General features: G+C 35.4%; 1 protein-coding gene across 1 annotated transcript in view; it reads right to left on the bottom strand.

Moving 5' to 3' along the window:
• The window catches only part of CSMD1 (CUB and Sushi multiple domains 1), a 1,841,590-nt gene that overhangs the window by 1,248,357 nt on the left and 579,993 nt on the right, over window positions 1-13,240 (bottom strand). The window contains exon 3 of the mRNA XM_060184943.1: window positions 6,263-6,375. Coding sequence (XP_060040926.1) covers window positions 6,263-6,375 — 113 coding nt within the window. The remainder of the gene's footprint in view (window positions 1-6,262; window positions 6,376-13,240) is intronic.

Below are 13,240 nucleotides of genomic sequence, written 5' to 3'. Positions count from 1 at the left end.
TGCTCAACAATTTGTTTGGCCTCGTATGTTAACTCTCTTTTCAATCACCAGGTTCCAGATGCCACCAGGATTCTGGCCAGGCTTCTCTGGATTGAAGACCCCACCAATATGTCCTCGAGCTCAGCTTCCCCAGAGACACACCCTACTAGGGAAAGAGAGAGGCAGACTGGGAGTATGGACCGACCAGTCAACGCCCATGTTCAGCGGTGAAGCAATTACAGAAGCCAGACCTTCTACCTTCTGCAACCCTCAACGACCCTGGGTCCATGCTCCCAGAGGGATAGAGAATGGGAACGCTATCAGGGGAGGGGGTGGTTTATGGAGATTGGGTGGTAGGAATTGTGTGGAGTTGTACCCTTCCTACCTTATGGTTTTGTTAATTAATCCTTTCTTAAATTAAAAAAAATCAATCCATTTAAATATATACAGGCTTAATTTCATGACATATATCAAGGTAATTTTTTATAAGCTTTGCTGGGTCTAATGTGAGTTCTCTCATTTATCCCTTTGTCTACATCTTATTATTATTATTATTACTTTTTATAAGTCATCAGGGAATACAACTAGTGTCTTGCTCATGCACATACCACCACTGTGCAATCTCCCGGATCAACTTTCGATCCTTTTAATAAAGATTTATTTAAAAAATTATTGTATACAAAAGAAAGGATTATTTTCATATGGGACAAAGAGAAAAAGAAAAACAAAGCAGAGTTAGTATATACAATGCTGGGGATTGAACTGAGAACTTCAGGAATCCAAATCACATGCACTATCAGCTGAATTACTCCCTTTTCTTTTTCTTTTGGTAAGAGAGGAGAGAGGGAAAGGCAGAAATGGAAAGAGGAAAAGATATATCATAGCACTGCTTTATCATACACAGGGCTCTCTTAGTGCCATCCATGGTGCTCCCATGTATTGCTGGGAACCTGACCCAGGGACTCACACATGATAAGACATGTGCTTTAATGGTTTAGCTATCTCCTAGTTTTGTTTCTCTTCAAATCATTCCAATATATTTTTTTAGTAATGTCTGGATGAGAGAGACATGTGAGCTATGGAGAAAATCAAACTTAAATCTGTTCATCAAAGCCCTTAGTAGCAATCTCAGTTCTCCTTTTAGGTTCTGAAGACGAGAAAGATGAACACTTGAATGAAATGGAGTCAAGGTTGAGTGCAGATGTTTTTATCAAATACATTTCTAAATCTTTACTTGTGCACAATGTCAAAGATTCTGGTTTTTCAGAGCCTCCGCTACTGCCCCCATGAGTACAAAGAAAAATTACCAGACAGAGTGTCATTCAGTGGCTTTAAAGGTTGCAAGAATTCAGAATCCATGTATCCCATATCAGCCCTCCTATTCTCTCTCTGCACATATTCTAGGAACAACTATGATATAAAAAGCAAAAGGTGACAGGACTATGAAATGCAGTCTGTACTAAGTGCTGCAGTGAACTCACTAGTCCCGTGAAATGAACTCAGGCTTTGTGCTCAGACTCTCACCCTGAATTTTCAATCTCAGGGTGAAATCACAGAAACTAACCACCTCTCAGTGGGGCAGGTGCAAGGAATCGCCCTCTGCAGATGCAACAGGACCAAGAATCCCTCAACCTCTTATGTCCCTATTAGATACATATTTCAGTTTCTTCTGGATTCTTCCTTCCTTCCTTTATCCTGACAAAAGCAACCTCTATATAAAAGTGGTCTCATAGTAACACACCTGATTGTAAAGTAAATGAACATCCCCGATATTTTATTAGAATTCCACCCAAATAAATATTATATTTCTTTGGCATACCATGAAAACTAATGCTACATTATACAAGTAGAAATTTAAACCCCATATTAAGTTAGTGATCTCAAGCTTATACATATATTTTTAAGAGAAATGGTTAGAGGAGGGCAAGACAGAGAGGGGGAAAGAAAAACACCTGCAGACCTGCTTCACCACCTGTGAAGGGACTCCCTGAAGGTAGGGAGCCAGGGGCTCGAACCAGGATCCTTATGCCGGTCCTTGTGCTTTGTGTCACATGCACTTAGCCCACTGTGCTACAGCCCGACTCCTAAGCTTATATTTCTTTATATACCAATTAAAACATTGATTTCACAACTAACTTGTTAAGACCCTAAAGAACTCCAAATTCAGAGAGCCTATTGCTGTAACTAATGTTATTGTAGTGTTTATAAATATTTATACATTATTTCTAAGGGTAAAGTGAATGACTGAACACATTAATAGGAATATTTTAATTTACTGTTTCCATACTTGTTCTGTGCCTTCACATTTCCATATATGAATAATGATTAATGTAAATAGTGTCTATTCCAAAGAACTGTCAAAAAGCTATTAAATTCGATGCCCAGTGTTAAGTTTGCTACCAAAGTTATTCCATTTAGATAGACTTGAAAGTTTGGAAAATTTTCAGTGATTCATTATTCTGGTAACAACAACAGCCCCCTAATTGTATGGAAAGAAAAAAGTACTAGTTTGACAGAAGGAAATTGTTTTTCAAGTTGTTTTTGGCATCTAGAGAAAGCGTTCACCTGGTAGAGCATGAGACTTGCATGCCCAAGGGTCCCTGGTTCAATGCCCAATGTCACATCTGCCAAAGTAGTACTTTGGCATGTCTCTATCCCCCTATTTCATATGCAATTCTCTATCATATTCAATAAATCTTTTTAAAAGGCATTTTAATATTTTTTGATATTTATTTCCTTTTGTTGCCCTTGTTGTTTTATTGTTGTTGTTATTGATGCCGTTACTGTTGGGCAGGACCGAGAGAAAAGGAGAAAAGAGGGGAGGATAGAGAGGGGGAGAGAAAGAGAGACACCTGCAAACCCGCTTCACCGCCTATAAAGCAACCCCCCTGCAGGTGGGGAGCCAGGGACTCAAACAGGGATTCTTACACTGGTCCTTGCGCTTTGCACCATGTGTGCTTAACCCTCTGCACTACCACCTGACTCCCGATTTTTTAATATTTTATGTATAAATTCCCTTTGAAAATATCAAATCAAAATTATTCCACATTATTTGGCTTATCAGAAATTAAGATATGATATCCACAAAATAAAAGTCAATGGGAAGAGGAGATATGATTTCAAAACACACCTACATATTTTATGATCTTCACTGTTGGTCCTACTTTCTATTATATTTGAACTGGTGGACTTATAAATTTTTATATTGTTCTTAATAAAATTCAGCTTTTTTCTGTAATGTTGCATTGGTACCATAATTGAATCTAAATTTTCTGTGGGAACTAATGTTATTGATTTATCAGTTGGTACTTCAATGAAAGCTTTAGATTCCTCTAGATAAATTCTCTATTCTTTAATCTTCTATTTATACTATAATTAGTTCTATTTCTCCACATAGGCTCAACTAATTTCTTCTGGAGAACTTAAGCTAACTGAGAAAAAAAAAATTCCTTGCTGGTACTTCACCACTTGGGCTGACTTTTTAAGTTTGAAAGAGAGAGACAGAGGCAAAAGAAGAGACACTAAGCATTAAAACTTTACCCACTGCCCCCTCTCCCCCCATTTGGTAGGGGCAGGCTTGAACCTGAGACTCAACCACTGCAAAGTAGGCACCTTCCTAGGTGAATCATCTTGCCTACAAGAAGGAAAAATTGAATATACAGACTTTGGCATAGGATTGGTGTACATGTAGGAAGCAGTAGGAAGAGAGGTAGTCCAACAGATTTGGGAGGAGGAATGTTCAAGCTGAAGTGGAAATTATACTTGAAAACACAGACTTGTAAGCCAAGACAGGTTATCTCAAAGACTAAACAGAAACTATTAAAAATACATACTTCATTTTTCACAGAAAGAGGCAACACAAAGTACAACTTGAAATAGTTTGGTGTACTGCACCAAATCAAAAGACTCTTGAAAGAGGACAAGGAGAAGGATGGAGGGGCTCAGGCGTATAAGGAGTGGTGGCTTTGTGGTCCTGGTACATGATGATGGAAAATGACTTAGGTTAGTATTGAGAGTACTACACTGACACCTATCATGGCAAGATGAGAAATTGTACCCATGTAAACCATTAACAGACCTGCCTCCATATGCATACTTTCAATCCTGGATACAATTTGATTTTTGTTGACAAAGCAATTTTAAATTGTAATAAATTTTCTAGTACTTTTTTAGAAGAAAGATTTTGTTTTAAATATTGCCACTGCATTGTTTAAAATATAAATTTCAAAGAGCATTCCCACATTTCAACATTGAAAAAATATTTATTAACATATCACACTATTTACTGACCCAGTCATTTTTTCTTTTTTCTTTAAGACCACAAATATATTTTTTCCAATGGAGAGAATCCCATCATTTACTTTTTATTTAGCCACAATCACACCAGTAAAAGAATATAGAAGGGCACTGCATAGTTATTCACTTGTAAATTACTCAACATCAATATTTTAATTTCCACAACATATGTCTAGTATATTCATTAAGATACAGAATTCATGTTTTATCTTTGTTAGGAAAAAAATGACGAGATTTCCAAAATGTTAAATTAGTATGAATCTTTTAAGCTAATACTACACATGTGAATGAGTAAGTTCTGTTTCACAGGTAGCTAGTACAGATTGCCTTACAGAAACACTTGAAAGTTCAACAACTAAATTACGTGAATTTAGAGCTTATAAAAAAGTAGTCGACAGGGAGTCAGGTGATAATGCAGCAGGTTAAGCTCATGTGGCACAAAGCACAAGGACCGGTGTAAGGATCTTAGTTTGAGTCCCGGCTCCCCACCTGCAGGAGAGTCACTTCACAGGTGGTGAAGCAGGTTTGCAGGTGTCTTTCTCTCCCCCTCTCTATCTTCCAATTCTCTCTCCATTTCTCTCTGTCCTATCCAACAACGACATAAATAACAACAATAATAATTACAACAATAAAACAACAAAAGCAACAAAAGGGAATAAATAAATAAATAACCATTTTTTTTAAAAAGTAGTTTACAATAGAAATGACCTGATTTGGAAGTTAATACCCAATAATTTTAAATTACCCTCATATTTCCCAAATGTAATCATTATTTCCCAGCAGTAGAATAAACTTAAAATGATAAGACCATAAATCCTGGTTAATGCACCAACATAGAAATCTGAAGAAAAGACATCAGGACAGTACCGAGTGATAATACTGATGATAATCAGTATTCAACATGTAGCTTTAAATGAAAGAATAAAGTGCTTATTAATTTGTGCAGAGACAACATTCTTTCCTTATAATTTTTGATAATTGCACAGAAGCTAAATGCACTTGGATGAACTACAAGTAAGTCTTATCTTTCCACATTTATTTATTTATTTATTTATTTAATCCAAAGACACTTGGGAGTTCAAATACAATCTATGTGGGTTTATCTGGGCACTGATCAACATCTTAAGCAAAGGGTGTGTTTGATAATGAGGAGTCAGCTATACACATTGCTATAGATTTTTTTTTTACCTCATTGACACTGGAGCATATGTATGCCAAAAATGTAGCTTCTGTACTACATGGAAAAGCAAATGTAAATAGTCCACAAGAAATAAGAGGGAAACAAAATAATAATAATAATAAATAAATATACCTTAGCATTACCACTTAAAATATTACACAGTTTCTCAAAATTGAATAGTTAAAATAAGCAACTGCATTTTTCTCCTATCAAATGGTAACCTTCTTTACTTTTTTTTAAAATTTCTACTGAAAACAGTTCAATAATGAGAGCAGAACTCCAAAGATTTACACAACAAAATTTTAAGTCATAAAACCAAATGATAACTCCTATGCTTTGAAATGACAAAGAAGAAAACCAAAGTAATCTTCTCATTTAAAAACATCAACTCTGACAACAAAACTCATACGATAGTATTTTTATATTTATGCAACAACTCCAAGTCCTACTGTCCAACCACAGTGATAAGAAAACACTTCTGCATTAATATGAACTAACATCACAGAAAAGGCTTTCAAATATTCCTGTCAAATGTTTAAAAAACTCAAAACATTCATCCAATCCACAATAATTCTATCAACAAGGAAAACCTGTAAACACGCATTTTATATTAGTTTGACAACCAGAAAAATACATAAAATAGTCTTCTGCAAAAATCAATACACTACACAAATGTTTGCACCATTAAACCATCCATGAAATAACATCTATGTTGTCATAAAAATCTTGGATCCTGAGTGGGAAACCATTAGGAGTGGAAGACTATCAAGACAGAATGTGTGTGTGCAAAATGCAGGAGTCTCCTACCTTCATACAGGGCTTTAAATCCTTGGGCACTGACAGCAAAGTCGGTGGTAAACCAGAGTGTGAGGATGGACCCTGTACTCACGATAGAGGAGGGTATCTGGAACCCCGACAACCTAGATGTCCAAAGAAACAAAAATAGTGTTAAAAAGCATATATTGACTGAGTTTGGAGTAGGGCACCAAAGTAAAAATCTCCCGGTTGAGGTGAGGGTGGATGTTCAGCTTCACTTGGGGCTGGGGGAGGATGGGACAGGACACAGTCTTTTGGTGGTGGAAATCATGTTTATGTACACTCCTATTAACTTGTAGTGATATAAATCACACACACAAAAAAAAAAAAAAAAACACAAAAACATACATTTGTCATTGAAGCCTGTTAGATGAAGGCATCTAATATATCTTATCTCTTGCTGCTATATTGAAAATATATCAGTAAAAATCATACAATTCATGTGAAAGTGTTGTCAGATAATGAAAATTAAGCACAATCAGTACCAGATCTTCTGCTTCACTCATTTCTTTAGAATATTCTGTCTGGAAGGAATCATCCCACTCTCCATTATCTTAGACAAAGCACAGGGAAGATAGCATACCACTGTGGAGTTATTTATCCTTGTACAAGAAACAATATAATTATAAGTGTCCTTTAGAGTTCATTTTCTTCCTCAGTTATTGGATGGTAGGTTTCACATCTTATAGTTAATGTACTTAGTCCTAATATCTCCTTCAGAGTAATCAGCTTTTCTTGAAAAGAAAGCATGTATTGGTCTTAGCATAATAGAAATAATGAATACCTTCACTAGAGACCAAATCAATTGATCTTTAATGTTTTATCAAGACATACACCATCAACTATCTCTAGATGTGAATATATGTAGTAATTTTAATGAGGGTAAAGTCAAAACTCTGCATTAAATAGTATAATAATGTAATACTGTTTTGTGAGCCAACATTTTTCCAAAAGTTGAAAGAGATGCTTCACTAATTTATATCTCATCTAGTTTTCCTAAAAGTGATTTGTCTATAGGTAGATAGATTTGTGGGCTAGACAGCAGCATACTTGGTTGAGCACAGTTTACAGTGTGCAAGGACCAAAATTCCTGGTCTGGCAGGAGTAAGTTTCATGAGCAGTGAAGTCTTGCTACAGATATTTTTCTTTCCCTTTCTATCTCCCTTCCCATCTCAATTTTTTGTCTCTCTCATATATATATATATTACATGTATATATGAGATAAAGAGACAAGAGTGGATTCTGTTATCTAAATGCAAATCTAGAATGTAAAAATACTCAGCCTACAAGTTCAGTGCACATACGGGAAATTCTAGATTATCAGAATGGATATGATAAAGGTATGAAATAAATCATTGTATATACCATAGGCTACAGAATCAATACTCTGAACCTAAACAACATGACTTATTACTCTAAAATATTATGAATTAATAAAATCAGTTATCAAATAAACAAGGTAAAATTTTAAGCAGGATAATTAAAATTTTAAGAGGATAATTCTACAGATGCCAGCAATATTCTCAACATGTTATATTTGCTTCTTCAGTATATATTATCATTTTATGTCAATTAGTTGAAACCAAAATGGCTTATAAATCAATTTGAATGTCACATTTCCAAATAAATTATAAATATCAGGTAAACCTCCATACAGGAATATTATCCCATCATAAAAGAAGGACATGCTGTTTTTGCAATAATATAGATGAAACTTGACAATAATATGCTAGGTGAAATAAGTCAGGGAAAGACAAATATTTTGTGTCCTCATATCTAAAATCTGAGAAAGTAAAACTCAAAAAGAGAACAGAATGGTGGCTAACAAGACAGGAATTAGTAGAAATAGGGATATGTTGGTCAAAAATACAAACTTTCAGTGGGATGTAAATATGTTTTGGAGATCTAATGCACAGGATGGCGAGTATAATTCATAAGGAATTATGTAGTTGAGAGTTATTGAAAGAGTATATATTAAATGCTTTCACCAACCAAAGGAAGTAACTGCATAATGATGTGGTAGTATCAATCTTGTAATTATAATAGCAACATATGTGCATCATTTCATATCGTGTGCCTTAAATTTGCATGTTGTATGTCAAAATCTCAGTAAAGCATAAGAAAAAAGTGTGTGTGTATTTGAACTCGCAGATATAAGAACATCACCCATGGTGTGCTATCATGCTTTGATTTTGAGCTGTTCTGTTAGTTTTGGTTGGATTGAGAGCTGTTCTATGGAGAACATGACCAAAGGTAAAACACAATAGGCTAAGATATATCAGAAGACAATTTCATTTTGAAATGCTCTATGTTCTAGAAAGCCTACAGACCAAGAGTTCTGAGGATTCTCACAATCTGAGTAAACTTTGTTTTCTAACCCAGATACCCATATATCCATCAGCTTCTATGCCTCTTTCTCAATTTCTGTCATCATGGGGCTTCCTGTTTGATTTCCATTTTTCAATTCACTAGCTTTTTCTCCCAGTGTGATAAGCCGTCTGTGTGATTTTTACCTACACTCAAGTTATATTCATCTTGCAAAGTTACAAGATATACCTTCTACTTTTTCTTTTGTTCCTCTAAATGCTCTCATTTTCTCTTTACTTGCCTCTTGATTGATAGTTAAAACCAGTTCTACATACTATGTTCTACTGATGAGTTAGCTATAATAAAAACACATGATAAAAAAGATGACTGTCTACCATCCATCATACTAGCAGCCATGCTGCTATGTGTTTCTGAGTTATCATCAATATCAAATATAGCATGGACGCCATTCTGTGGAACATTTTTTTCTTAAATAACATCATACATACACAATTTTATTCTAGGACAGAAAACTAGTAAACTCACCAGCCCCATTAAGAAGCAGCATTTAATCAGGGAAATATTATCAATATAAACAAAAACATTCAATTTTCCAAAGAACATATACAAATATATACAATATCCTAGGTCATGAAAACAAATTTAATCTTAAAATTATTAAAATCAAACAGATTGTGTTGTGGAAAAAAAGAATCAGAATAGCAATTAATAAGAGAAAACTGATTGGGAAATCATTAAGTGTCAAAATTATAAATAATCCAGGAACCAGAGATGAATTATAAAATCAAATAAAAATAATAAATTAAATAAAGATAAAATTCCAGATATCTTAATTTATTAAACTCAGCTAAGCAGTGCTATGAGGAAAATTAATAGTCCCAAAACATACATTAGATAAGAATAGCTCAAGATTTCATTTCAAATACTTAGAGTAAAATAAAACCAAAGAAGCAGAACTCAACCTGAGGCAGAAATCCCACAAGAATCCAACTATTTCAGCTCATGCTTATCTAAGATTTCCAGCCTCCAGCAACTATCAGAAAATAAAACTTTGTTATTTGAGTCATGCAGTCTATATGGTATTTTGTTACAGTATACCAAACAGAGAAAGAATACAAATGCCAAAATCACATAAGGCTGGGAACAAAGGGAAAAAAAATAAGGAAAACAGATAGAGGTGTTGAGTGGTGTCATACCTGGTTGAATGCACATGTTACAATACACAGGGACCTAGGTCTGAGACCCCACTCCCCATCTTCAGGGGAAAAGCTTTGCAAAGGGTGAAGCAATATTGCGGGTGTCTCTCTGTCTTTCTATCACCCCTTTCACTATATTTCTATCTGTATATATCCAGTAAATAAATAAAAGATAATTTAAAAATTAAAAAATGGATTGATATTCTTTACAAATAAAGATGCAAAAATCATTAACCAAGTGAAAGAAGATAGAAGAAACATAGGGCAAGTCTTCCAACATGATCAAGTGGTATTTATTCCAGCAGTGAAAAGATGCTGGAATAAATTACAAAATCAATCTGCCATTTAAAAAGTGCAGGATCGGCTAGACTTTCACTCAAACTAGATGGAGGAATCCAAACCTTCTCAGACAGACAACAGTTAAAGGAGGAAACCATCACCAAGCCTGCCATAAAAGAGGTTCTAAAAGACTTCTTATAAATAAGAACATCACTAAAATACTTACCATGTATCAGAACAAATAAAGAATTGTTGAATAATGGCACTACAACATATTCAATCCATAATATCAATAAAGGTCAATGGATTAAATTCACCCATTAAAAGGCACAGAGTGGGAGGATGGGTCAGAAACCACAACCCCACCATATGCTGCTTGCAAGAATCCCACCTGACCTAACAAGGCAAACACAGGTTTAAAATAAAAAGATGAAAAACTATCATACAGGACCACAAAAAAGATAGGAACAGCCATTCTCATCTCTGACACCTTTGACTTTAAATTAAATAAGGTAATAAAAGATAGGCAAGATCATTACATAATGATTAGGGGATCAATCATCCAAGAAGACTTAACAATTATTAACATCTATGCACCCAATGAGGGACCATCTAAATACATCAAATACCTACTGAATGAACTACAAAAGTACATCAAAAATACTTCAACACCCCACTCTCACACTTAGATCTACGAAGCAGAGAATCAACAAAGAAACAAGAGAATTAAATGAAAAGATGGACAGACTAGACTTCCTGGACGTTTTCAGAGTCCTTCATCCCCCAAAAATTGAATACACATTCTTTTCAAATCCACACAGCACATCCTCAAGGACAGACCACAATGTTAGGTCACAAAGACAGTATCAAAAAATTCAAGAGCAATGAAATCATCCCAAGTGTCTTCTCAGACCACAGTGGGGTAAAGCTAACATTCAACAACAAACATAAAATTATTAAAAGTCACAGAATTTGGAAATATGGACAGAAGCTGAAAACATTCCCCCTCAGATTGGGGACTAGACAGGGCTGTCATTATCACCATTACTCAACATAGTATTAGAAATTCCTGAAATAGCAATCAGGCAAGAAAAATAAATCAAAGGAATACAGACTGGAAGGGAAGAAGTCAAGCTCTCACTATTTGAAGATGATATAATAGTATACATAGAGGAGGCAGAGCCAAGATGACGACTTGGAAGCAGCTGCTGGCATGAGCTCTGACAACTGCTGGAAAGGGTAGGATCCTGGCCTTCAGCGGGTTGGGAACAAGGAGTTCTAAGTCTGATATCAAGGAGGACACTACAGCTTAATTTGGGTTAGAAAATAGAGAAAAAATAAGGGAAATTTTTTTTATTATTTATCTCCCCCCCATAACCAGACCCCGGGGCTGGGGAGCCACTGCTAGCAGGCTCCCCACTGACCTTTCTTCGTTACCAAGATTCCTGGCTCATTAGGGGTGTCATTCCAATCCTGTTCCTTTCTGAATCCCTTGACCAAGCAAAGCCTCATCCCATCCTGCCTGGGAAAGACTGCCTGGAATTTTTTTTTTTTTACAATTGGTTGTCTCAGCTCATGGTGCCTGAGCTAATCAAGAGCCATCCAAGCTGCAGACCCACTGTTCGTGCTTTTTACTCTGTTCTATTTTATTAGTACTATTATATATACAAGTGTCCCTTTGCCCCCCCCTCAGGTTGATCAAAATTAACTCTGAGTGTATTTTCCATTGCTAGGTGACTGGATATCTTATCCATTGTGAGAGAAACTTGTTTTACTCTTCCTACCTCCTCTATCCACTCTCCCCCTTCTCCCTCCTCCTAACTAATTGAAAACAAAAACAAATAAATAAAATAAAATAAATAAATAACCTCTCCTTTCACTGTTCTTTTAAAAAAATTTTTTTTCTTTTCTTTTTTCTTTTCTCTCTCTTTTTTCCCCTGTCTTCTTTTCTCCCTTCCTCCTTCTTCTGTTTTCTGAATTCACTGATACTCGTTTGTGAATTATTTTGTGGAAGAATTCTGACTCAAGAGTGGAATATTTTTGTGTGTGTTTCTGTTCTACTTCCCTTTCTCCTCTTGCTACCCCTAGAATTTACAGTGGAAAGTAGATTTGCATAATTATCTATTTATGCTATCCCTTTTTTCCTTTCTCCTTTTTCATTTGGATTTGGTTGCTATTTTTTCTTGGACTGGAGACATTGTTGGGCTAACTGGTATTGGTTAAACTGCTTAAATCCTTGCTTCAGTTACTACTGTAATTTCTGAGGGTGGTGACTGCATTTGTCATAAAGATATTTAGTATAGCATGGCTTGTACTCAAAACACAACAACTGAGGAACAACAGAACATAAAAATAAAAAACACATCAATAAAAAATGGTTAGATCAAGAGCAAATAAAACTGCTACTACAATTAATGAAGACAAGAGACAAAGAAACTACAAATCAGCCAGAAGTAACCATAGATAAGAAAAGTATGCAAGCAATAATAAACATATTAATCATAGATATGAAAACAACTTTGGAGGAAAGGGCTACCAGTATTAGGAAAACAACAGATGAGATCCTCAAGGAAAATACTACCTACCTCAAGGTAATTAGAGAACTGAAAGCTGAAATAGCTGAACTGAATAAAGAATCTGAGGGAAGGGAAAGCAGACTAACAGAAGCAGAAAACAGAACTAGCCAGGCAGAGGATGAGAAAACTAAGAAAGAGGTAAAAGAGCTCAAAAAGAGATTGAGAGACACTGAAAACAACAACAGAGACATATGGGATGATCTCAAAAGTAACATTCGTATAATTGGCCTACCAGAGGAAGAAAGAGAGGAAGGGGAAGTAAACATTCTAGAGGAAATTATAGAAGAAAACTTCCCAGACTTGAACAACATAACGGACACTAAGATTCAAGAGTCCCAGAGAGTCCCAAACAGAATCAATCCAGACCTGAAGACACCAAGACACATCACAGTTATAATGAAAAGGAGTAAGGATAAAGAAAGGATATTAAAGGATGCAAGAGAGAAACAGAAAGTCACATACAGGGGAAGACCTATAAGATTATCAGCAGACTTCTCCCTTCAAACTCTAAAAGCCAGAAGAGAATAGCAAGATAGCATAAACAAATTCAAGAGCATTGAAATCATCACACGTATCTTCTCAGGCCAGAG

The sequence above is a fragment of the Erinaceus europaeus genome, chromosome 2 (genome assembly GCF_950295315.1).
Source record: "Erinaceus europaeus chromosome 2, mEriEur2.1, whole genome shotgun sequence".
Taxonomy (NCBI): Eukaryota; Metazoa; Chordata; class Mammalia; order Eulipotyphla; family Erinaceidae; genus Erinaceus; species Erinaceus europaeus.
This window is presented reverse-complemented; position numbering and strand designations above follow the sequence as displayed.